Source organism: Nakaseomyces bracarensis (genome assembly GCF_045282275.1).
Source record: "Nakaseomyces bracarensis strain CBM3 chromosome Unknown Scaff13_0, whole genome shotgun sequence".
Lineage (NCBI taxonomy): Eukaryota > Fungi > Ascomycota > Saccharomycetes > Saccharomycetales > Saccharomycetaceae > Nakaseomyces > Nakaseomyces bracarensis.
Window position 1 is genome coordinate 1,204,288 of NW_027263959.1, and position 23,181 is coordinate 1,227,468.

The following is a 23,181-nucleotide window of genomic DNA, read 5'->3' on the forward strand; positions in this document are numbered from 1 at the left end:
TCACAGGCATGAACACAATGGCCCGCACCAGATGGAATAGATTTTGATGTCTTATTTTTTTCTTTTCATATAAGGCAAGAAGCGCATAATATTGACGTAAGTGTGGATATGGCATTATATACGCTACATAGATTTATTAAGTTCCTTCTGGATTTTATTGTTCGATGTTGATTCTTTTCAACTTAGTGCTCCTAAAATTATCAATAGAGTCATAATGATAACGATGACCAATGTGAGTAACCCGCATCGGTTCCGTTGACGTTGGTGCTCATCGGCACGGTTGAGTTGTTCGTGTGCACGCTTCATGTTGTCACCAAAATGAGAGATATTCTCGTCTACGGAGTCAACTTGTGTGGCTTGCTCTTTCACCAAAGTACCAAGCTGTTTAAAGATGGCATTGACTTCCTGTACAGAAGAATGTATTCGAGAGATTTGTTGAGATCTGTCCTCTTGCACAATGGTGTAGAAATCTAGCTCCTCTTCAGGAATTCGGTCCTGCTGTAGTTCCTGAATCTGAAATAGCCTCTGTTGTTCTTCTCGTTGTTTCTTTTGTTCTTCCTCGAGCAAAGGAGTATCCTCGTTAACAGGCATAGAAGTGTAGCCAGACGATGACTCGTTTTGTCGTATTGGCAGAGCTTTTAGCGGATATACTCCCATTTTCTCCTTGTACTCTGCTTGTAACCTTTTGACTTCTTTGTTTAATTGATTGTAATCATTTAAAAGTTTAGAGCCGACCGCACTAGCCGAGTTAGTATTTTTCTGTGATAATTCGAGACACTCTTTTAAAAGTTCAGATATATGAGTTCGTACCTGTTCTGAGTCCCTCCTGGTACCAACTTTATTCACTTCCTTTTCTAGTTCCTTCACATGTTGAGCATATTGACTCAAATGATGAGCCTCTGTATCTTCCATGTTTTTTTTTAGCTACTTCTCACCCAGCCCTTTCCCTCTTACAACTTTAGGTTCTTAAACTGTTTACTCAAACTCTATTATTAGCTTTACTCAACAAGGTCCTGATCAAAAACTTCTAGTATTATACAATACACCAGCCTTACATTCCTGGTAATCACACCTTTAAAATAAAAGTTAACCCTACAAAAAAGCCCAAAAAAAATAACGGAATATTATATCGTTATATACGTTATCATATGTGTGTCGTTCAACATTATTTTTCCTATTAAAATCAAAGCTTAAATTTTTTAGGGCAGTGGTTTTGTTTACTATTTATTTTAGGGGAGAATCTTAAAGAGAGGAAGAGAGTGAATGGGAACAAAAGCGCGTAGTGATTGTTGTTTTTTTAGTTGTTTTTTTATTTGTTTTTTTGTTTCTTTAAGATTGTGGCAGACGTTAGGGTTTCCATTATACCATTATTGGGCACCCTTAATTGAATGAGGGCTTTTAGGTATTAGGGCTAGTATCTCATGTCTTGTATATGATTTTTTTTGTGCGACTTAGCGTCTGTAGCGCTGTATGTGTGTGGAGGTTTTGGTCTTTTGAAGGGGCAAGGTTCCGAATCTCTCTTAAAATATTGCTTGCTTTATCAATTGTGGAGGTGAATAGGACTTGACCTTCAGATTGGTTTTAATGAATACCATCACTGCAGAGGATAGAATACAGAATTGTGTATTTAGTATCCAAATAGAAATTAAAAGGGCCGGCACTTTTAACTTAACACATTATAGTTTTTCTAAATATCTGACTATACAAGAAATTCGTTATAACCAAAATTTACTAAGTTGACAAGAATATAAACAACAGAAAGACTAAAAACAAATATATAAAAGGAGATCTACTATAATATCTGTCTTTTTCCTTCTTTTTCTCTTAGACGTACAAATAGAAGTTATATAATAATGGCTTCGAGGAACAATGGTAGTTCAAAGAAAATGTCTCTAGAGGAGTTCCTAGGGAACGATTCCCTAGGTGAGACAGTGTGGGACGAAGAAGAGATTAATCTCGATGCTATAAATAATATTAGTAACACAACTAATCCCGAATTATTCCGGCCAAAAAAAAATAGTCATAGTAATCCTAGGTTTGATAATGACTTTCATAGTCATAACGGCAACATGTTCAATGGTCAGGGTAGACCGCATGGTGGTGGTTATCACCATACATACTCTGAACAAGATCGTGTTCGAGAGAGTAGTGGGTTTGATTATTTGAACCATGCTGGCCCACCGTATATCGTGAAGTTTTCGAATTTACCGCTTCGTTTCTCAAACTATGATATAGTTGATCTATTTCATATGAAGTTCACCAAATTTATTAAATTCCGGTTGTTTTGGGAAATTGATACGAATCCTAGGCTAGATGCTGATAATGATTTTGACAAGAATTTTAAGCGGGATAGGAAAGTTGCCTTTGTGGAGTTGTTAGGTATAAGAGATTTGATAAAAATAATTGACTATTGGTCTGGACCATTGGCTGAAATGTACGATATTAATGTTGCTATTGCAGAATTTGACGACTTTAAAAACTACGTGGATAAAAGCAAGTTATTGACCGATGCTGAAGATGATGCTGGTAAATCATTTAATGAGGAGTCACACATTCCTGCTTGTATTCGTAATACGAAGTTTTTGGGGAGTGGAAGTAACAAAGATGTGAGCAAAAATACTGCATCTATTAATCGTCAAAGAAAGGGACCGAAAATCAATCCCTTCGGCACTGCTAAACCTGTAGATACTCAATCAAAAGTACTTGAAATAGAGGAGAAGATGGAGAACTTACATGTGGAAGACACATCAGTCCTAAGATCTGTTTTAACTAATGATAATGAAATGATAACAGCAAATAGTGTTAAAGATAATGCAAATGATCCAATTTTAAGAAGAAAAGTCACAATTTTGAAAAAACCAGTGGGAGATACTACAGCTGGTGGCAATCGAGAAGACAATGCCCCCAATAATGAGACAGTAACAGATTCGTATGACTCTTCACGTAATCCTAAACTGGAACACTCAGATGTTAACTTAGCGAGTACTGAGAAAATCCAAAATGTTAGTTCCAAAGAACCGCTCAACAGAAATCCTGAAGATGATAAGAACGAGGAAAAGAAATCTGAGAAAGATTTTGTTAAAAAGGAACAGATGAATAGGATATCCAACAATGATCCGAAAAAACTAGTAAATCTGGTGAACATAGGCACTAAGGATAGTAACATCAAAAATGTAAAAAATAGGTCGTATCTTGGAAAGGGGAAGGAAAATCAAATTACTGAAGAACAAATCCCTAATCATAAACTAAATGGGAAAATGCCGTTTAACAATCGTTCATATCAGAAAGAGGCTCAGAAACAGCTTGGCAATCATGATAACTATAACAGAGGTATAAGAACTGACCCGAAACGTGGTGCTTGGAGAGGGAGAAGTGGTTATCGTGAAATTAGATATAATCGCACTAATAATAACGATGCATATGAATATAGGAATAGAAGAAATTCCGACTACCATAGAGATGAAAATAATATTACTATAAGTGCTACTAAAATAATAGATGGTGATAAAAAAGACGACATTATAGCTACGAATGCAAAGGAAACACATAAGGAACTCGATATAACTACTAAAACAAATTCCGAATCTAAAGGTGTAGGAGAATTCTCATCAAAACAAGAGGAAACGGGTGATAAAAATAGTGCGGTAAGTAACCATGATTCTCCTGCCCATGCTATTACGATTTCAGATAACAAAGAAAATATTACAATTAACTCTCACATAAATAATAACAAACCAGGAGAAGACGTTTATGCTAACAACTATAGGGGTGTTAGTAATGGCTACCTTGGAGGAAAGTATAGAGGTAATCTTAGAAGTGACTTTAGAGGCGGCTTTAGAGGCAACCATAGCGGCAATTATAGAGGTAACTATAGAAATGATAGAGGTAAATTTAGAGGCGGCTATAGAGGTGGTTACCGAGGTAATTATAGAGATGATAGCGTAACACATCAGGCAGCCTTTAGAACTAAATTTGATGAGAAACCTGCTATTAATGATGAGGTGAACTCCAAGAAGGATAAAAAGTTGTCATCTGTGCATCAGGAAGAGGAAAAGCGCATAATTTATGATTCACCTATTTCTGAACAAAAGTCGGATAAAAAAAATGAAACCTCTTCTACTGATAGGATTGGCAATATGGGAGAGTCGACAGAAGTTTCTAATAATAGAGGGGCGTACGTTGGTAGAGTAATGAGAGGAAGTGGCCGAGGAGCGAGAGGTAGAGGTGGAGTGAGAGGTAGAGGTGGAGCGAGAGGGAGAGGGAGAGGAAGAGGGAGAGGAAGAGGAAATTTAGCTGCTGATCCAATTAACTCCACTTCTGGGCATGTTAAGATTGATCGTGAAGATTAATAACTGGGTTACTTCATAGTTAAATCGTAATTACGTATTGTATTATCAAATTTTGTTATGATTCTTAGGTGTAGATAGAAAACTACTTTCACCGGATATTTTGCTCTTTAAGTATTTGCTCTAGATTGTAATACATTTTTCATTAATGTCGAAATTCATCTTATTATAACTTCATTCTATCTTCTTATCCAGAGAAGATTTACGACTACGACTCTACGTGATACGCTACCAAAACAAAAAAAATAGCATATAGAATGTTACAGCAAATGCTTTAGTTTTAGAAAGATATTAATCTTGAAATGTCATTTATTTATAATGTTAAGTATGGATGGATATAAAATAAAAATGTAAATTTATACTAAAATAATACAAAAATAAAACCGTATTAAAGTTCATATTTCATGCATGTGTTTAAGCCTTTCTAGAAGATGGCTTGGAGGACTTAGACTTAGAGCCAGTAGTAGTGGCAGAAGCAGCTTCATTCTTAGCGGCTTCTCTTTCAGCCTTCTTCTTGTTACCCTTCTTGTAAGAGTTAATGTAGAATGAGATGAACAGTACCAAGTAGGAGGTCAAGATCAAGTAACCGTATGCAGCAGCATCTTGTGTACCGTAACAAGTACCCTTGTTTGGTAGAATACCATCAAAGTACTTGTTTGCGTAGAAGGTGTAAGTTGCAAAGTATACGAATACTAGATCAATCAAAAATTGGATAATTTGGAATCTGGTGACCCATTGCTTCCACCAGACTCTAATACCACAGGAACTCAAGAAGTAATACCAGTACATAACGACATGGACACCCAGGTTCAACACAATTGGAACCCATTCAACGGAAGTTTCACCAACCAATTGAGTGTAACATAGCAAAGCGGTAGCACCATGATGGTATGTGTGCAAGAACAAAAGCTTCTTTCTCTTTAGGATCAAGAAAACAGTGTCAATCAACTCGATAAACTTAGTCAAATAGTTCAAGTAGTACAAAACAACCAACTTTGGAGCAAAAGCTTGAGGAGCACAGATGGCCCAGAACAAACCGTTGTGGTACACCATTGGAATCAATTGCTCGACCAACAAGACCATCAAAATAAAGGAAATGGTAGTCAAGAACAAGTTATGCAGTTGGAATAGGAAGTGGAAATGCATTGGGGAAGCATTGGCAGCACGAAGAATGGCTTGACCACCAAAGATAACAATATAGTAAACTATAATAATACCCATAGCTTGGAAGCCATTAGCTAGGAAAGTTTTGTTGTAAATAAATTTAAAGTCTTCAGCTGGATAACCAGCGAAGTGTTCAAAAACCTTCGAAAACAAAGGCCACAACTCCAAACCAAATGGATGGTCAATGGATGGGGTGTGGACATTGATCCAGGATGGAGCACCCCTGAATAAAACCTCCAATTGATCAACTGCAGCAGTAGCAGCAGCAGTAGCAATAGAAGAAGCAGAAGTAGCACCTTCAGCAATAGCCGAGGTGACTTGAGATACTGGCTGATCCATTATTATAGGCTCTTTTAGGTCTTTTGCTATTCGAAGTCCCAATCGGTTATTTCAAATATTTAAATAGAATCTTAAATACAAAACAAAGTTAAAAAAACAAAACAAAAGGAATAAAGGGTAAGAAGAATATTAAGAACAGAATTATATATAAATAAGCAATCGCCAAAGAGAATTATTTTTTATTCTCCAAAAGGTGTTATCGTTAACGTAAATACGATGATGATCATAGCTTTGTTGATTTTTTTTGAAATTTTCATCATTTTTCAACTTTTTTTTGTTTTGTCCCAAAAAAAGTTTTTTTTTTTTCACAGGGACAAAGTTAGACAATAATAATAAAATTCAGGACAATTGACATAACAACTGTCAAAATCAAAAACATTTCTAGTGTAATAATGTTTAAAGGCTCTTCTACTGAATAAAACGAAGGTAAAAATCTTGCAGGATTACCATAAAAAGAAATAGTTTTGTCCCTGAGTGCGTTTTTTTATACTTTTGGTATATTTCCATCAACTCTTAAGCACGTAAACAAGTAACAAAATATATGTACAAAACACAGGGCAACCTTAACGGATCATTCGAGTCAAACATTAACGGCTCCATAAGTGCTACTCAGTTTATTGTGCGCATGAAAATGAGTATAAAATTATATAAAATATTTCTTTTTCTTAAGTTTCTTTTTTTTTTTTCACCTTCTCTCCTACTGAAAAATTGTCATAAATATAGGAAAAACCATTCAATAGGAAACTAAATGTCCCTCTGATTTCCTATTTCGGTTATATTGACAAAAAGAGACGAGACGTTTATTGGGCGCGAGAGAAAATGCTGTGTAGCTGATTCTTAGAGACGCGTTAATAACGCAATTAGTCCTTCAGACGTGATTCCATTGATATTGTAGTCAAGAATAAAATATCTTAATACGCTATTACACTACGTTAAAAGTTTAGATTCAATAGAAAGATGTATATTGTTCCCTTTTTATATGTACTTAACAAATATCATTTGTTTAAATTACTGTATTTCTAATCATTTGCAGTAGTTTAAAAGAAAATCAATTTCTTGCATTAAATATATTTCGGATTTATGATATGAAGTATAATGAAAAGTTTATCTTATTTTTATTATATAAAATGAATTGAAATAGTAATGGGGCTAAAAAAACAAAAAAAAAAACAGAATAATAATTAAGGATGATCAACAAGGTCTAACTTCTCATATTAGCGCAGACTTTAACCCCAGAAGTCTAACGATGCAACAGTATCATATCCTCTAGAATCTTCATATGCATATAAAATTTCTTGTGTATTAGTTTGTAATAATCTAATCTTTTCACCTAAGATACAACGTACCAGCTCACCTGTATCTATCTTTCTGATTTCAATGAAGTTACTATCAAAGGCCAAAATATAAGGATACCATATAGCAAATTTCTGTGGTTCACTCTCCCAATGAATGATGTGCGATTCTTTCTTACGCCAACCTTGTGTGTTCACAAAAAATGCAAATTCGGTGTAACATAGTAAGAACATATTCCCGACTCTATAAATAGCCATAGGCTTTAGCGTATCCTTCAATGCAAATTCTAAAGAAGTATCTGCCGGATCTAGTAACGACTCATGAGCATTCTGAGATATACTGACAATTTGGAAACCCTTCTTGCATCCGATACAAAGATTGGCCTTAAGGAATGATATCGATACCGGCTCTGAATCAAACGTAACTTCAGTAATTTTCTTCTTCGAGGTCTTCTTACTATGGCCTTCTTCTCCAAGCAAAGGATGCTCGTGCTCAAAGAACTTGATGGAATGAGAAGAACTATGCGCTGTAACAACAAGTCTTTTACCATTACAGTCACCTTCTGCAAAGAAATTAACATGGTTGATTAATTCCTTACTATGCTTTTTGAAATATGAAGTACCATTGCTCTCATTCTGAATTAATGCCAAAGGACAACTGTACAGCTTCTTATCGATCAACAATAAGATAGATTTAAACTCTTCAAGAACAGCAACCTGTGTAATGTTATTTCTATGAACCAACTGAACTGGTGTTGAAAAGAAAGTAAATGTTTTCTGAGTTTCCTTGTCCTGTTGTCTCTTGATATTACTCATATATAGCCCTAAATTCGTTGCAATCAATAATTTTCTTCCACCATCACAAGTTGAAACACTGTTAATTTTATTCATATAATCAAAGAAACGGTCACTAATTTTAGTTATATTAATCATTTCGGTTTCATCAATAATACGCTGTTGTTCAGCCTTGACTTTATCTAACAATGTCTGCAATCCAGCATACTGAGCAGCATACAATGTAACCTGATACCTCTGTTTAGCACCATAGTATAGGAAAGTCATTGCATTCTTAGGATTATTAACATTATAATCAGACTGAAGAACTGTTCCAGAACAGCCAGGGTTATCCCCAATATATCTTCGTAATGAAGGCATATCTTCCGATGGACTTACAAATAGTAGAGGAAGTGGAATTGGTCTTTGGAATACTTTGTGCTGATGCCATTTATTAACAGCCTTGGCCTTCAAAAATAACAGCATATTATCTAATAGGTAAAATTGGATATCACCAGCAGTTGTCCCATCAGACTTTGTTAACTCTTTTCTAGACAGCGCACCTTCATGTTTGATCTTTCTCTTTTCACTGTTTAATCCAAGATTTACATATTCATTTTTGAACAAGATTTTTTGTTTGAGCAATTTAACATCATGCCTGTCCTGAGCTGCACCACTAGCTTTATCAATCCTTTTCATGAAGTTTTTCAATGCTTCCATGGCTTTTGACAGATTTTCATAATCTTCCTTTATATTTTCATCGCCTTCTGACGACTTCATGATTTCACGAACCAAAAGCATATAACGACCTGGTCTTGAAACACCTTGAGAAAGGAAGGAGTCAATACCATGACGAAGTGAAGAATTCATCATATCATCATCAAAACGAGCAAAATAGGGATTAACAGATCTTTGTGTTTCAATCAAATATTTTGCATATGGCCTTGAAGCCACATATTGCACAAAAGGTTCAAAAAATGGAATAAACCTCAATAAAATATCACCTATTCCTCTAACTACAGGTGAGCTTTTCTGCCTATCCTGCAATGCTTCTAAAAACCGTCTGTTAACTGAGTAAATATCATTTATATGAGCAAAAACATGCTTGACAAAATTTTTTCTGATATCTGCAGGAATGATATTAGTTTCTGATAACGTTTTCATAAAAGTGTCTCTAGTAACCTCTAATGACTTCACAAATTTTTTCTCGGATATGTAAACCTCATAAATAGCTTCCTGTCTTTTGATCTCCTTCTTTGGAAGGTTCTCCCATTCTTCTTTTGACACCGAACTTGTCCAAGAGGGCTTCTCTTCTTCGTCATCATCCAGGGCCATAGAAATGTTTCTTTTCAAACCACCGTTTGGTTTGAGGTTCAATCTTGCCTGCTGCTCAAGACGTCTAGGACAAGAAATAGAATAACATAACGCATTTCTTGTACACGTTGGAGAATAACATTCCGCTAACAAAGTGAACACCCCGTTAATACTATTGGATGCTGTAGGTACCGCATGAGGCCTGGAAGTGGCTTGTAGTGCTGAATGCCCCATATAGGCACTGTTTAGTGAAGTTGTGGATTCGGATGAAGCAATCTCTGAAATAGAATACGGTAAGGTTGTCCTAGTATTCGAGTGGGATATACCAACCAAACTGTTATTTGCTGTTGTGCTTGGTGTATCATGAGCGGATTTGCCTAAGTATCTCGAGTTATCAGTAAATTCATAAACTTCATAAGGAGAGTCTCTTAAACGATGTTCGTAAACGACGTCATGAAACAATTTCTGGGCATCTAATGATCTACCTAGTAAAAGTGCCAGATTTCTATCAGATGTTCTAACAAGTGCACATATGACATCAACTGCTTGCTGACCGGTAAATGCATCTCTGTACAGAAGACCATCTTTCTTATACTCACCCAATTGAATTGTTTGACGAAATTTACTAGCAACACGAGAAAGCAATGCCGGATAAACCTGAGGCCGCTTCGTGGATGCGCTTAATATAGGTCTAGATTGCGGGGATGAGATGCTGCTGTTTCTTCTTCCACTTATAGATCCACTATTGTTTAAAGTAGTAGCACTGCTACTACCGTTATACATATGATGGTGGTGATAATTCGAATGTAATGATGTAGATGATGCTGAATGGAACCTTTTAGATGTCAGTGATGTAGATGATACTCTTGTCTTCAGACCGAGACCAATTGTGCTGTGTGATTCCAAACTATTTTGTGTAGAGTGTGACGAATGAACGGAATCATTACGTTGTGCCATATTACTTCCATTATTATGATTATTATTATGATTTGAGCCCGAGCTGATTTTCCTATTCTGAAATGAATTGGCAAGATTTTTGAAAGTAGACGAATTAAGCGACATTGATCTGGACGCACCATTGTTACCATTACTATTCCCGTTACTATTGTTGCTATTATTATTATTGTTATTATTGTTATGACCACTGCCATTACTGTCATTTCTATTATTGTTATTAGTATTACTGGATCCATTTTGTGATTGTTCATTATTGAGGTCTCTTGATGATGATCTTGAAAATAGATGAAATGCCTGCAAGGGAGACTTCTGTGAATGTGTTGGTGTCACCACATTTTGGTTACCGGAGAGATTTGAGAAACTAGCTTGTTTCTTTAATCCTGCTAGAGCCAATTGTGGCAATGAAGGTTGACGTCTCGTTTCCTTCTCCTTCTCTTTATAGTTTGCTGCTCTAACCTTCTCATGTTGTCTTTGTCCGGTGTGCTGTTTCTGCCCGTATAGGTGGGGCGAAGATCTTGCATGATGCATGACTGGAGTGATCCCGTAACCTTGTGTATCATCTACTGTACCACCACTTACTGTAGGCCCCCCAGAAGCTGGATCAAGACTTATATTCTGTTGTGTCTGTGCGTGTCTCATCGCTGGTGGTGAAAAAGGAGTAGGCATTATGTGTTGTTGAATCACTGGCGATGTAACCCTATGTACTGACGGCCTCTGAGGACTATTCATCGGCGTATTGTCTGCACTAGACAGACTCTGTGTGTCCGGCACATCCTTGATCTTAGTCTCCTGCGACATAATCATATACTGCGATCCTATCGATTTCCCCTCTCCCGATCCTATAGTCTCATCCTCCTCTCGTACAAGATAGGAGTCAAGACCAGCTATATCTTCCACTTTACTAGGCAACGAAGTCTCTATACTACCAACATCTCGCCTCTCTACTCCAAATATATCAGCAAACATAGCATGTCTCTGCTGTAGAGACAAGTTATCTACCATCCTTTTTTTTATTCTGGTTCTTGAATTATATGCTGTATATATATTTCTTATTAGCCCAACAAAATCAAGAACAGTTTATTTTTGTTATTTAATTTTTAACAGTTGGTTTAATTTCCAATAAAGTCCTCTTTCTCTCTCTCTTTGTACTAATAATCTATCACTTTTTTAACCCTTCTTTTTAACAACTTCTATAAATAAATAACAAAAAGACCGTTTTTAGAACTATTTTTTCTGCTGTTTCTTTTTTTTTTTTTTTTTTTTGTTAATTTTATTAATTTAATAATTTAATATCTTCTCTTTGATTTAATATCCTTCTTTATTGGCAATTAACGCTATAAGTTCTCTTATTTCTCTCTCGTTTCCTTATATTTTTCCACTATATAATTACAATCTCTTATATTCCTATTTTTTTTTCTTTCTTAAGTCTCTCTCTTCTTTATGGTTTTTTTCTTTGTTTTTTAAGCTTGGTAACAATTTAAACCCCCACCACTTATCTCTCTTTTTTCTTTTACTATTCCAAGAACTTAGTTTTTTGAATTGACTTTTGTGACAGTCCACTCACAATTTGAAGGGTTTGTTTATTTTATGAACTTTATTTTATAAATACAACCCCTGTTGAGTATAATACTTTTTTTTTTCCTTGATTTTTTTTAATTATTACTGTATTTTTTTGTACCTTGGTACCTTTCTCCGGGATATAAGAGTACTCTCTCTCTATTTTAAAAGCAATTTACTCTCTTTTAACAAGCAAAGAGAGTAAGTCCCCCAAAAAATAAAAACAAAAAAACTAAACAATACAGAAAAAGAAGCTACTCTTACTACTCTCTTTTGTGTGGGTCGTATCCCACACAATTGCGAACTCAAATGATAAAAGTAAAGAAAAATCTACATCTGATGATTCCATTTTGACTTTTTTTCTTTTCACATACATTGGGTATTAAACATAAGCATATGTATATAATTCTTATTCTTATACACCAAACGGCACTATCTTGTGACCGTACATTAAACCAAGGCAGAATATAAAAATCTATACGGGATTAACATTACAATACCCTAATAAACCATATTACAAATGCAAATTATTATAAAATCTTCTCTCAATGTCACCTCATTATTGGTACTAATCTTAATACATAGCCGATACGAGTTTAGTGATTCGAGTTTCTTCTTTAACATCATTCTTTATATAGTGTTGTACGAGTGATACTCTCGCTAAATTTTTTCTTCCAGAAAGTGCGGGTAAATGATTTTTTGGGAAAGGGAGTTCGAAAATACCCAATGTCCAGGATATAGGGATACTCTTCATTTTTGATATTTGTAGGTGATAGTGATTGATATTCAATTAGTGGATACAATTGCCAGATAATTAGAAACTAATAAAAATATAATTGAAAATAATAAGAAATGCCTGCTTATAATTCTACATTTCCATCTGACCCTCACAATGACAGACTTGTTGGAAACTTCGTTCTGCTGCCATTGAACACTAAGTTTAGAGGACCTGCATACCAGGCCAATTCGGACTATGATATTGTGGATGAGTGTCTGGACTTGTTTAGAGCGAACTCCTTCTTCAAAAACTTTGAGATCAAATCCAATGCCGACAGATTACTCATATATGGTATCCTTTTCATCAATGACTGTCTAAATCACCTAAAAATCAACACCACATACAACGAAGCTGTTAAAGTTCTAACAAATGTTTCACTGGATGATTTCAGTTTGCCAGGTACCGCGGGGTTTCCACTAAACTCTATATACTCTATTCCTACCACGGACCATAACGCTATGGATTTGTTGAAGACGTACCTGCAACAATTCCGCCAAGAACTGTCAGCAAGATTGATTGAAAGGATATACGCCGACTCTAAAGATCATCCATCCAAATTCTGGCTGGCATTTACCAGAAGAAAGTTCATGAACAAATCCTTATAAATAGACTATCAAATATGTAGACAAAACTATGTATTCTTTATCTCTTCCCCCTCCCACCCCACTGCAATGATTAAATAATCAAATTAAAATAGGTTTTTACCAATTTATATATATCATTTAACCAAGAATACAATTTATTATACTGTTTCTTTTCACATTTTTTTATTCAATCGTTTTACCTTAAGCTGTAAAAGCAATATTTGCTATCAATCATTAAGGATATAGAGAGCTGATTTAACTAAAATAGCTTAACAGAATAGGGATATCTTCTACTGGTTAAATATATATTTACAGTAATGTTATTATGCAGTAAGAAATGAAACACAAAAGATAATAATTAAGGGTTTGTTAAATGAATTAAATAAAAGAAAAATAGGAAGAAAAATTATTCTTTTATTTTTCTCCAGGGGTCATTATTTGTTGGAACAGCTTCAAAGACCGTCCTTGCAATGCATCAACATCTTTCTTCATCATGTCAACATTAACATCCAGGATCTTCTCACTTTCCATTTTTTTAACATCATCAACAATCTTTTTCAGATCGTTTATTTCCTTAATGTTTTCTTCAAGTTTCGTAGACAAATCCTCATTCTTGATATTTTTATTCAATGATTCCTTATATTGTTCAAATATGTTTTGCGTGTCACTCAACATTATATCACACTTATTTAGGAGTTCAATTTTGGTCCTTATTTGATTATCTAACTCACGGTTCTTATTCGCGTCTTCAATAATTTTCTTGATCTCCTCTTCCGTCATTCCAGAACGTGGTACTACTTGGATACTCTCATTCTTACCAGTACTCTTTTCTAGGGCGCTAACATTGATTATTCCATCGGCGTCAATATCAAAGGTAACGAAAATCTGTGGAACACCCTTACTCATAGGTTTGATACCACTTAATTTGAAATCACCAATAAGAGTATTATCTTTGACCAAACCTCTCTCACCTTGATAAACTTTTATATCAACACCAGTCTGGCCATCAACACCGGTACTGAATACTTCAGTCTTCTTAACAGGTACAGTGGTATTTCTAAGAATTAATGGCGAAAAGGTTCCGCCAAATGTCTCAATACCAAGTGTCAATGGCGTAACATCAAGCAGTAAAACGTTTTTAATTTCTCCACTTAACACCCCCCCTTGAATAGCGGCACCTAGGGCAACAGTTTCATCAGGATTAACGCTAATATTTGGCATTTTATGGAACAATTCTTCAACGATGGACCGTATTTTTGGCATACGTGTCATACCACCTACAAGAATAACATCATCCACATCTTCAGGCTCGATATCTGCATCACGAAGAGCACATTCTACAGGTTCTAAGGTTCTATTAATTAGATGCATTGTCATGCTATCCAGTTCCTTCTCAGTCATTTTTACATTAAGATGATGAGACTCAAAAAAGAACGGAATACTTATAGTAGTTTCTGTTATATGAGATAAGTCAATCTTAGCCTTTTCAGCAGCATCTTTCAAACGCTGCATTGTTTCTCTATCATGTATGATGTCATCTTTCTTAAGTGATGAATTTTCTGCAACAAACTTTTCTAACAAATGATTCACAACCACATTATCAAAATCCTCTCCACCTAAATGAGTGTCACCATTTGTGGCTCTGACCTCGAATACACCATCCTCAATGTCTAGAATTGAAATGTCAAAAGTACCGCCTCCAAGATCATATACAGCAATTATCCCATTATTATTTTTTTCATCCATGCCAAAACTTAACGCTGCTGCAGTTGGCTCATTTACCACTCTGAGGACATCCAATCCTGCAAGCTTTCCTGCTTCTTTCGTTGCCTGTCTTTGACCATCATTAAAATAAGCAGGAACAGTAATAACAGCTTTTTTTATATCACCTATTCCGCCAAGATATTCCTCTGCACAGTTCTTCAAGTATTTCAGTACTTCTGAAGCAATTTCACTGGGAGATTTGACATTTCCATTTTTTAACGCAACATAAGCTTGGCCACTTGTAGGTGATTTAACAATCGAATATGGCATATTCTTCTTATCTCTAACCACCTCATCATCTTCATACATTCTACCTATCAATCTCTTCGTCGCATAAAATGTATTTTCAGAATTTAACACCGATTGTCTCTTAGCTTTCTGACCAACAATAACTTTACTTTCTTTATCATAGGCTACTATCGATGGTGTAGTCCTATGACCTTCATCATTCTCTATTATTGTAGCTGATTTCTTGTTATTAGAATCACGAATATACGCAACCGCACTATTGGTAGTACCTAAATCAATACCAATGACCTTTGAAGATAATAGTCGTACAGCTTTACTTGGCAATTTTGACAACCTAGCTGTTTGCTGAGTCAACCTTAGCATTTTACTTTAGTTATGATTATCTAAATTTTTAATCCATAAAAATCCAAATGAATCTACTTTACTATATTCTCACTAGACTTAACCCGTCACTCGATTGTATTTTGGTATATCAATTAGTTCATGGTATTTTATCTATGATCAACTGCAAGGGTGCCTCATAGAGAATACGATTATTAATAATTGTTCGGGACTAGCTCAAAAATTTGGCTTAACGTTCTCGTCACAGAAAATATCGAGGGACAGATATTAAAAAATGACGTAATTTGAAACATCATTCAATATATATATTTGTAATTCTAATAAGACAACAGATATATCATATATATTATTTTCTAGCATTGTCATTATTATTATTATTATTATTATTATTATTATTATTATCATTATTATTTTATTATTATTATTAATTATTATTACTGTTATTATAATTATGGTACGTAATGACTTATCTTTCTAAAAAAATAGGAAGAACAAAGCGAAGAGAATAATATTAATAATCTAGCAAACTTTCATCAAAAAATATATGTACAGGTAAAGTTATGTTTTTCTTGAATAGATTCTTCAATTTCTTATTGGGAAGGAATCGTCCAGTTTTGGGATCCACATTTTCAAACAGAAGCCCCATCTGATATGGAAGATCTTTGATGAACTCTTGTATCCCTTCAACTCCGGGATTGCACCTTTCTACATATTGAACGTGATGTGTGTAAATTTCTCCAGCAGTACTTATAATGAGGTATATTAAATCAGGCCAAATATGACCTTCATGTACCACTTGGGTATTAGATACCTCTTTCGCCATAGCAACTACACCAAGGTCATCACCACGAGGTACTGCAACAAAGTTTCCAATGTCCTCTGTATAGACGCAATTTGAAGTATCAAAGTCAAACCAATCACCCAAAACTGGAGCTTTACTAATTGTGGGTTTCATAAAAAACAAAAAATCTGGAGGATGTACTTTAATTGAATTAAAGAACCAAGAATGTTCATCTATATTATTGGGAATAATAAAATCAGAGTTATCTACATTAGTGACTTCGTTGCCCACAAAGGGTATAAACCCATGATATTTCTCTTCAATTTGTCTTGTTAGCATTGTAGCCCATGTGGTTGTATTATCAAAAGGAGGAAGCCTTCCCCTTGGATATGTCATACCTACTGTTTGAAAGGAACTGGGTACCTCATTAGCCCATCGTGTAGTTGGGGCTCTCAGTGCCTCATCCATAAGAAATTGCTTAAGCAGCTCTCTAGGTTCTTTTGTTCTATTTGTGTCTAAATATAACTCCGGTTGACCATCACAGATATCTGGTCTTCTAGATAAGTAGGACACAAATTGGTGCCTTCTAAATATTCTGATACTCCTCCCATCTGACACTAAGTATCCATACTTATCTCTGTATGTTGGGTCCACAAATGTGATAAATTTACCATTAAAGAAACATTCAACTTTCAAGTAACGTGCTATACGTTCAACAATTGCAAGAAGAACTACTGGCATTCCACGGGCTTCGCCAGCGTAAACCCTCAATACCATCGTATCTTCCATACAATAGCTAGTGGAACCAGAAGTGCATAGATATCTCTTCAGGGCATCAACAATATCCAGCATTCTTGTCCCTGCAGTGATACCACTAAATTTTATAGGATCTCCATCATATTTTTCGTATATGCTCTTCACCATTTTATTAAAAGTTTCTTTTCTATAGGGTAGTAATTTATCAAATTGCGGATCTAATGTAGAAAATCTTAATAAAATGTCTCTCTCATACAGGAACTTACTAGACCTCATAAATGACATATCTGGCAGGAAAAAAGAATAGAAGCATTTCCTTCGTACTGCCCCCATTAGATAAATGGCCCACGACCGATCCTCTAAACTCCAGTGATACTTTTCCCACTCTTCGTTTTCCCTAATTCGAAGAAGCTGTGGGATGTATAAATATCCCCTATCATTGACACTACCTAGAAAGGACTTCCAAAATTCATTACCAACCTCATCAAACTCTGCCAAGTGCTTTACGTTTCTAATTATTCTTTGGTCATATCTCATTCTGTATTTGTAGTAAACAAACCACCTATCAGTATCCCCAGTAGGTTTAATGACTTTCCAAATAGCTTTAAGATCAAAGTCCTTGTATTGTGAAAGGTACAAGTGACTATCATCTAACGGCCACCGTTCCATACATATTTCCTTCCATTTAGAAACTCGCTCTACCATAGTCTTCAGCTCAGAAGAGCATTTCCGTAGGTTCCATAAGTCATAAGCATATAGTTCTCCACATATCAAATCAAACAGCTCAGGAGTACAGGCCTCCAAAAAGGACTCACCCATCTAGCTCACCATATAACAAAAAAAAATGTGTAATATATTGGATACAATTCTTTTCCTCTGAAAAAGTATTTCTGTTTTTTGTTTTGCTTTAATAAAAACAAAGCCAGCTAAAATTGAAATATATGTAATATTTTATGGTATTATTAAATATTGATATTTGATTACTTATAAATATATTATAATATAAATAATATATTTGTTAATTATTATTTGACATGATTCTTTTTCTGTATGTTACGGGTAATTCCATGTATTTTTCCTCATCCGATACTTTCGCAGTTAACTAATACGACAAAATAACAGAAAGATCCGTACAACTGAATATCTAAGATATCGAAGTCTAATCAAATAATGAACATATATATTGTTTTTGATTAAAATTACGTTTATAATTTGAAGCCCATTTCAGGCAATGCCTTCTCTAACAATCCACTGTTCTCAACTTCGTGCAGTCTCGTTTCTGTGCCCCATACAGTCCCGTTACTGACGATGGTTGGCAAGTTTCTCACACCTGTGACTTCTTGGAATGCATCTCTCCATTTAGCTTGAATATCCTTATCCATGAACCCGATGTCAAAGACGTGTATTTGATCTTGGACGTTGAATTTCTTCCAGATGGACAAGGCGTAGTCACAATCTGGACACCAGTTAGCAGAAAACTGGAATAATTTGTGGGAATTGATCATATTCTTAGCTTCTTCAGTGTAATTCATTTTTGTTTTTCGTTTTTTTTTTTAGTTTATAATTTCTATTGCTTATGTTATTATTTAGCAATATCCCCAAAAAAAATGTATCCCAACACAAATATTCAAAGATGTATAATGATATAACTTTTCTGTGTAATGAAAATGTGTGGCAATGAGAGAAGCTTTAAAAAAAAAAAAAGAGATACAACAAAAATTATTAGCAATAAATAATTCATAAGAAAACTAAAGGAAAATTAAGTTAAAAATACTTTTGGCTATGAATTAAAAGAATAAATATGATCCCAATTTATATAATATACATTAAAAATTTTTGATTTCTTTATATAATAAAAAAAAAAACCTTTAAAAATTTTGAATTGCAAAACAAAAACAATAAAAATAAACAACAACGGTATACGAGTCATTGTAATATGATAAGTTTCCTCAATTATCAACTGTTTCTTGGTTAAGTTTTTCTATTTCTTCTTGTTTGCTGCCTCTATTTCTTTTCTAGTACCTCTCAACAATTCTAAATGTCCTACTCTACTCGCAATCAACTTCTCAGTGGTCTCAGTCAATGAAGCAGCTTTGTTCAACTTCTTCATATGCTGTAGTGATTTCTTCTTAGACTTAAGTTGTAATGGTGCAGCTTTCCGTAGATTCTTCTGCTTCTTAGTGATTCTTCTAGGATCCTTTGGCTTCTTGGTAACTTTAAGTGGCTTTTGTGGCATTATTCTTTTATTTTTATTTTAATTTAGTAGTGTCTTCCCTTAGTTTTTCCTACTAATTGCTGAACATATATATATTATTATACAATAAAAAAACCAATCCCTAAAATATATTATAGTCTTTATACCTTGCGATGAGAATAGCTCATCGCAAAAAATTTTTTTATATTTGGTTAATATTTTTTTTAAAGATTTGAAAAATTATCTAGAGGCTTTGTGCGGGGTTGTCTATGGGATTATTCGTGCCCCACCTAAACAAAGGAAATAGCCATTACTGCGTTTTAAGAAATACCCCTCCTCAGACAATGGAGATTCACAATTAGAGAACAGCAAAACTTTTTATTTATCTCAACATTGTTTCTACCTTATTTGTTCATATATCAAAGTAAAAAGGAAAAACCTAACGAAGGAAATACTTTTTGAGAGAGGAAGGATATAAACCCATGAGCCAGTATAATTTCATATTGGATGCCTCTGCATTTGAGAAGGGGCTGGGGAATGTCAAAAGATGGTGTCAAGTGCCTAAACAAGGATCGAAGGATTCAGTACATCTTCGGTTCTATGTTCCAACGTTCACTCTGCAAGAATTAAATTTTTTACAAGGGAGACATAAGAGTTTCCCAGCTAAGGAAGCGTTAAAATTTATTGATAAGTTAGAGACCCTTACTTCTGATAACCAGAGCAACCATACTGTTATAGGGAGAAAAGTAGATGATGACATTAGGACCGACCTCGAATTGTTTATTGAGTTTCCGGACATTTTAGATGCCGTTTCATGGTCTACTGTGTTGGATCAAGTGACCGAGGGCCCCAGTGTAGTTGACTCTCTGAACAAACTTCCCAAAAGGTTCAAACTATTACTGAAGAGTTGTGTATTCAAGTGTCATTTGGAAAACGATGATGGTTTGCGTTGGATTCTTCTCACTGAAGATCCACAGGTGAGGAAGATAGCCACACAATGTCACATTCCATGGGTTTCCATTGTTGATGCAGATTCTGTAATCTCGAGAGATATGAATGATAGATCATTCAGAAATAGCGAAAAGTTTAACAATACAATGTTGAAACGTGGTGTTACCAAAGGAGAAGATTTGAACGGCAGAGAGGTGGTAAAAACTAGCTTCGACCAGACTGTTTACGCCTCCAGAGGTAGTGGTAAATTATGGACGCCATAAACAGAATATTGATTTTTTTTATTCAGTAGTAGGTATTGGCATTTAATATTCGAGAGAGTGTGACATGTCATTATGTTAATGGTAAAAGAATTACCTTAATGGAGATACTTGGATATTTTATATTCATTTTCAACAAGTTTGATATACATTATAACAGAATCCTACTAAATTTTTGCTTCTTATCTCCTGTGTCAATCACTTCTCAGTATATTGGTAGATTGGTTTAGAAAACTGAATTTTTATCTTCCTTCCATGGTGTTACTATCATGTTGAGGAATGATCTCATTATTATAATAAAGTGCATGTGAATTCAATCAACTAAATTCATTTATTTTCTGTAGGATACATGGAATACGCAACAGTAGAAAAAACAACTAAGATACAGATTATGGTTTGATACAATCAGAGCCACTTAAAGATGGCTGATTCATTACATTTTATGATTATTATTACAGCGCTTTAATCTACCAGTGTTCATAAAAAGGTTGCCATTTGCAATCGTCTCTATCCTCATACACTTATTTGTTTATCTTCACGGCAGTCTTTTGAATTACTGTAGTTGGTAATTATAGTAGTGTAACGTTAAATAACCTTGTGTTTCTAGATAGCTATTATAGTTAGTTTGATAATTTCATAGATAACGTCTTAATTTTTAAAGATTATACAGACTTTATATAGTTTTCAACATACTGAAATGCTCACAGAATATGACTTTCTAGCCAAGAGTCCTGCAATAGTTCAATGGCATTTGGTCGCCTTTGATAATCTAATTCAAATGTTTTCCTTATGAAATCTCTTCCCTTCTGTGATGCCCAAGATGGAATTTCAGGCGTAACATTGGTACCAATTTTAAATAGAGCTTGCATCTGAGAAAAGTCCGGGAATGGATGTTTACCTGTAAACATTTCAATAACCACACAGCCAGTAGACCATATATCAGCTTTTGAAGTGGTTGCAGTCTGTTTAACGATTTCTGGCGACATCCAATAAACAGAGCCTTGAAGCGACGTTCTTTTATTTTGATCATCATTATTTATAGGGGACAACTTCTTAGATATTCCGAAATCTGTGATTTTTACACATCCCTTAATATCAATTAAGATATTAGCACCTTTTATATCACGATGTATGATATTTTTTCTATGCAAATAAGCAACACCAATCAAAATTTGTCGCGTGAAGTTAATAATTAATGGCTCTTCGAATGGACCATAGTTATTTAGCATAGAAGAAACAGAACCACCAGGGACATACTCTAAAAATATATTCAGATTACCACCTTCCTGAGAAGATCCATAGTATGTAACAATATTTTCGTGTTGCAACTCTTTTAATAGACTCATTTCATGCTGTAATGCATCTATCATTTTTTTATGCAGATTAGATGAAGGTACATTATTATTACTTCCCTTTTCATTACTTTTCTCAGAGTCGGTACCTTCAGGTACATGCTTAATCTCCACTTGTTTTACAGCCATTAGTTCACCAGTCTGTGCATTCATTCCTAAATATACCGTACCAAAACTACCGGACCCTATACGTGCACCCTTTAACCAGTTCTTTGGTGTAACAATCTTGGTAGGCAGAGAAACTGTTCCTGGATCCTCGTCAGAGTTATAGTAATAATCATCCAAAGTATCGCTTTCTTGCATCAGTTGAATTTTACCGCTCATATCAGGTTGAGATTGGGGTTGTGTTGGTAAATGTGTGGTGGAAACTATGGTTGTAGCGGGTGCGTTATTCTGTTCTAAGCTCTGCAAAAGAGCAACATCAACTGCATTAGAGTGTTTTAACAGAATATCACCGACCTTGTTTGATTCAGAGTTAACCCTCACTGAGTTATTACTTTTCATACTTATTCTGGCTGACTGCCTATAAGACTCTCTCAATGCCTTCTGCAGTTTATTGGTATCTGCATGAGGAAAATAGCCCGCTAAATTTGTAGAGATAAATTCACTTGGAGGCCTTTGATCAAATATTTTACGCAATCTATCATTACCATCCTTATTTATTCTCAGGTTAACCTCTTGAGATCCTAACTTGGCATGGTTCCCAATGTTAACTGTATCAATACCATTCCCTAAATGACTTAGTACACTTAGTGTTTTCAAGTATAGTTTTTTAGATACATTTATAGCTTTATCACTTGGTGTCTGATCTTTCGAGACAAAAATGAGCCTATTCTTCTCTACGCGGTCGTTGGAATGACAAATTGTTACGAGTTCAATATCGTACAATAACCTTAGAACATTTTTTGAATAGTCCACAATAAATACATCATAATCGCATGCTTCATGAGTAGGTTTGCCATCAGTTCCTAGTGCTAAGAGTTCGGTAGATAGCCTCTTAATTAGTCTCTTCTTTATTGACTCAGCATTAAAACACCCATTTATATTTACTTTCTTCGCTGTTCCATCATTTAAAATAAAGATTACACAATGTTTTTCAGTGATGAGCTCTTCTGTTATGCTTGGCATAGTATTAGCACATAACGAACTAACATTTCGAATTATTTCTTTTAATTGCTCCGTATATTTGGACTGCTCCGTGTTACACAGCTCTTTACTTTGTCTTAGAATCCGAAGTCTATCACCTAATTTCGTAATACCCATCTCCAAGAGAATATCTCGGTCTAAATATTTGTAATTTTCTATATCAGTTAAACCATATTCCTCAAATATGCCTTGGTACTGTGAGCATTTCGCCTTCTCTAAGAAATCAGTGTATGTCATGATTGCACAACTTAACCACTGATGATCATTTGTTATAAAACAGT

At 34.8% G+C, this 23,181-nt stretch overlaps 11 protein-coding genes across 11 annotated transcripts; 3 read left to right on the top strand and 8 right to left on the bottom strand.

Annotated features, from left to right (window-relative positions):
* Positions 1 to 177: 177 nt before the first annotated feature.
* VAM3 (SNAP receptor VAM3) lies at positions 178 to 912 on the bottom strand (the record flags this gene model as incomplete). Its single annotated transcript, XM_071054724.1, has 1 exon — positions 178 to 912. The coding sequence occupies one exon, from the start codon at positions 910 to 912 to the stop codon at positions 178 to 180; it is 735 nt and encodes a 244-aa protein (XP_070909417.1).
* A 941-nt stretch (positions 913 to 1,853) lies between these two features.
* Positions 1,854 to 4,349, top strand: RNJ42_04561 (Protein PSP2; the record flags this gene model as incomplete). The annotated part of the gene is made up of 1 exon (XM_071054725.1): positions 1,854 to 4,349. The coding sequence occupies one exon, from the start codon at positions 1,854 to 1,856 to the stop codon at positions 4,347 to 4,349; it is 2,496 nt and encodes an 831-aa protein (XP_070909418.1).
* A 411-nt stretch (positions 4,350 to 4,760) lies between these two features.
* ELO3 (fatty acid elongase ELO3) lies at positions 4,761 to 5,849 on the bottom strand (the record flags this gene model as incomplete). Its single annotated transcript, XM_071054726.1, has 1 exon — positions 4,761 to 5,849. One exon carries the CDS (start codon positions 5,847 to 5,849, stop codon positions 4,761 to 4,763), a length of 1,089 nt encoding a protein of 362 aa, XP_070909419.1.
* A 1,226-nt stretch (positions 5,850 to 7,075) lies between these two features.
* ROM2 (Rho family guanine nucleotide exchange factor ROM2) lies at positions 7,076 to 11,188 on the bottom strand (the record flags this gene model as incomplete). Its single annotated transcript, XM_071054727.1, has 1 exon — positions 7,076 to 11,188. The coding sequence occupies one exon, from the start codon at positions 11,186 to 11,188 to the stop codon at positions 7,076 to 7,078; it is 4,113 nt and encodes a 1,370-aa protein (XP_070909420.1).
* Positions 11,189 to 12,595: 1,407 nt separating this feature from the next.
* On the top strand, positions 12,596 to 13,126 carry ARC18 (Arc18p; the record flags this gene model as incomplete). The annotated part of the gene is made up of 1 exon (XM_071054728.1): positions 12,596 to 13,126. The coding sequence occupies one exon, from the start codon at positions 12,596 to 12,598 to the stop codon at positions 13,124 to 13,126; it is 531 nt and encodes a 176-aa protein (XP_070909421.1).
* A 393-nt stretch (positions 13,127 to 13,519) lies between these two features.
* On the bottom strand, positions 13,520 to 15,481 carry SSQ1 (Hsp70 family ATPase SSQ1; the record flags this gene model as incomplete). The annotated part of the gene is made up of 1 exon (XM_071054729.1): positions 13,520 to 15,481. One exon carries the CDS (start codon positions 15,479 to 15,481, stop codon positions 13,520 to 13,522), a length of 1,962 nt encoding a protein of 653 aa, XP_070909422.1.
* A 490-nt stretch (positions 15,482 to 15,971) lies between these two features.
* MDM30 (SCF ubiquitin ligase complex subunit MDM30) lies at positions 15,972 to 17,816 on the bottom strand (the record flags this gene model as incomplete). Its single annotated transcript, XM_071054730.1, has 1 exon — positions 15,972 to 17,816. The coding sequence occupies one exon, from the start codon at positions 17,814 to 17,816 to the stop codon at positions 15,972 to 15,974; it is 1,845 nt and encodes a 614-aa protein (XP_070909423.1).
* Positions 17,817 to 18,202: 386 nt separating this feature from the next.
* On the bottom strand, positions 18,203 to 18,529 carry GRX8 (glutathione-disulfide reductase GRX8; the record flags this gene model as incomplete). Its single annotated transcript, XM_071054731.1, has 1 exon — positions 18,203 to 18,529. One exon carries the CDS (start codon positions 18,527 to 18,529, stop codon positions 18,203 to 18,205), a length of 327 nt encoding a protein of 108 aa, XP_070909424.1.
* A 449-nt stretch (positions 18,530 to 18,978) lies between these two features.
* Positions 18,979 to 19,233, bottom strand: RNJ42_04568 (uncharacterized protein; the record flags this gene model as incomplete). Its single annotated transcript, XM_071054732.1, has 1 exon — positions 18,979 to 19,233. The coding sequence occupies one exon, from the start codon at positions 19,231 to 19,233 to the stop codon at positions 18,979 to 18,981; it is 255 nt and encodes an 84-aa protein (XP_070909425.1).
* A 440-nt stretch (positions 19,234 to 19,673) lies between these two features.
* NMD4 (Nmd4p) lies at positions 19,674 to 20,405 on the top strand (the record flags this gene model as incomplete). Its single annotated transcript, XM_071054733.1, has 1 exon — positions 19,674 to 20,405. The coding sequence occupies one exon, from the start codon at positions 19,674 to 19,676 to the stop codon at positions 20,403 to 20,405; it is 732 nt and encodes a 243-aa protein (XP_070909426.1).
* A 698-nt stretch (positions 20,406 to 21,103) lies between these two features.
* STE11 (mitogen-activated protein kinase kinase kinase STE11) lies at positions 21,104 to 23,137 on the bottom strand (the record flags this gene model as incomplete). The annotated part of the gene is made up of 1 exon (XM_071054734.1): positions 21,104 to 23,137. The coding sequence occupies one exon, from the start codon at positions 23,135 to 23,137 to the stop codon at positions 21,104 to 21,106; it is 2,034 nt and encodes a 677-aa protein (XP_070909427.1).
* Between the last annotated feature and the right edge of the window lie 44 nt (positions 23,138 to 23,181).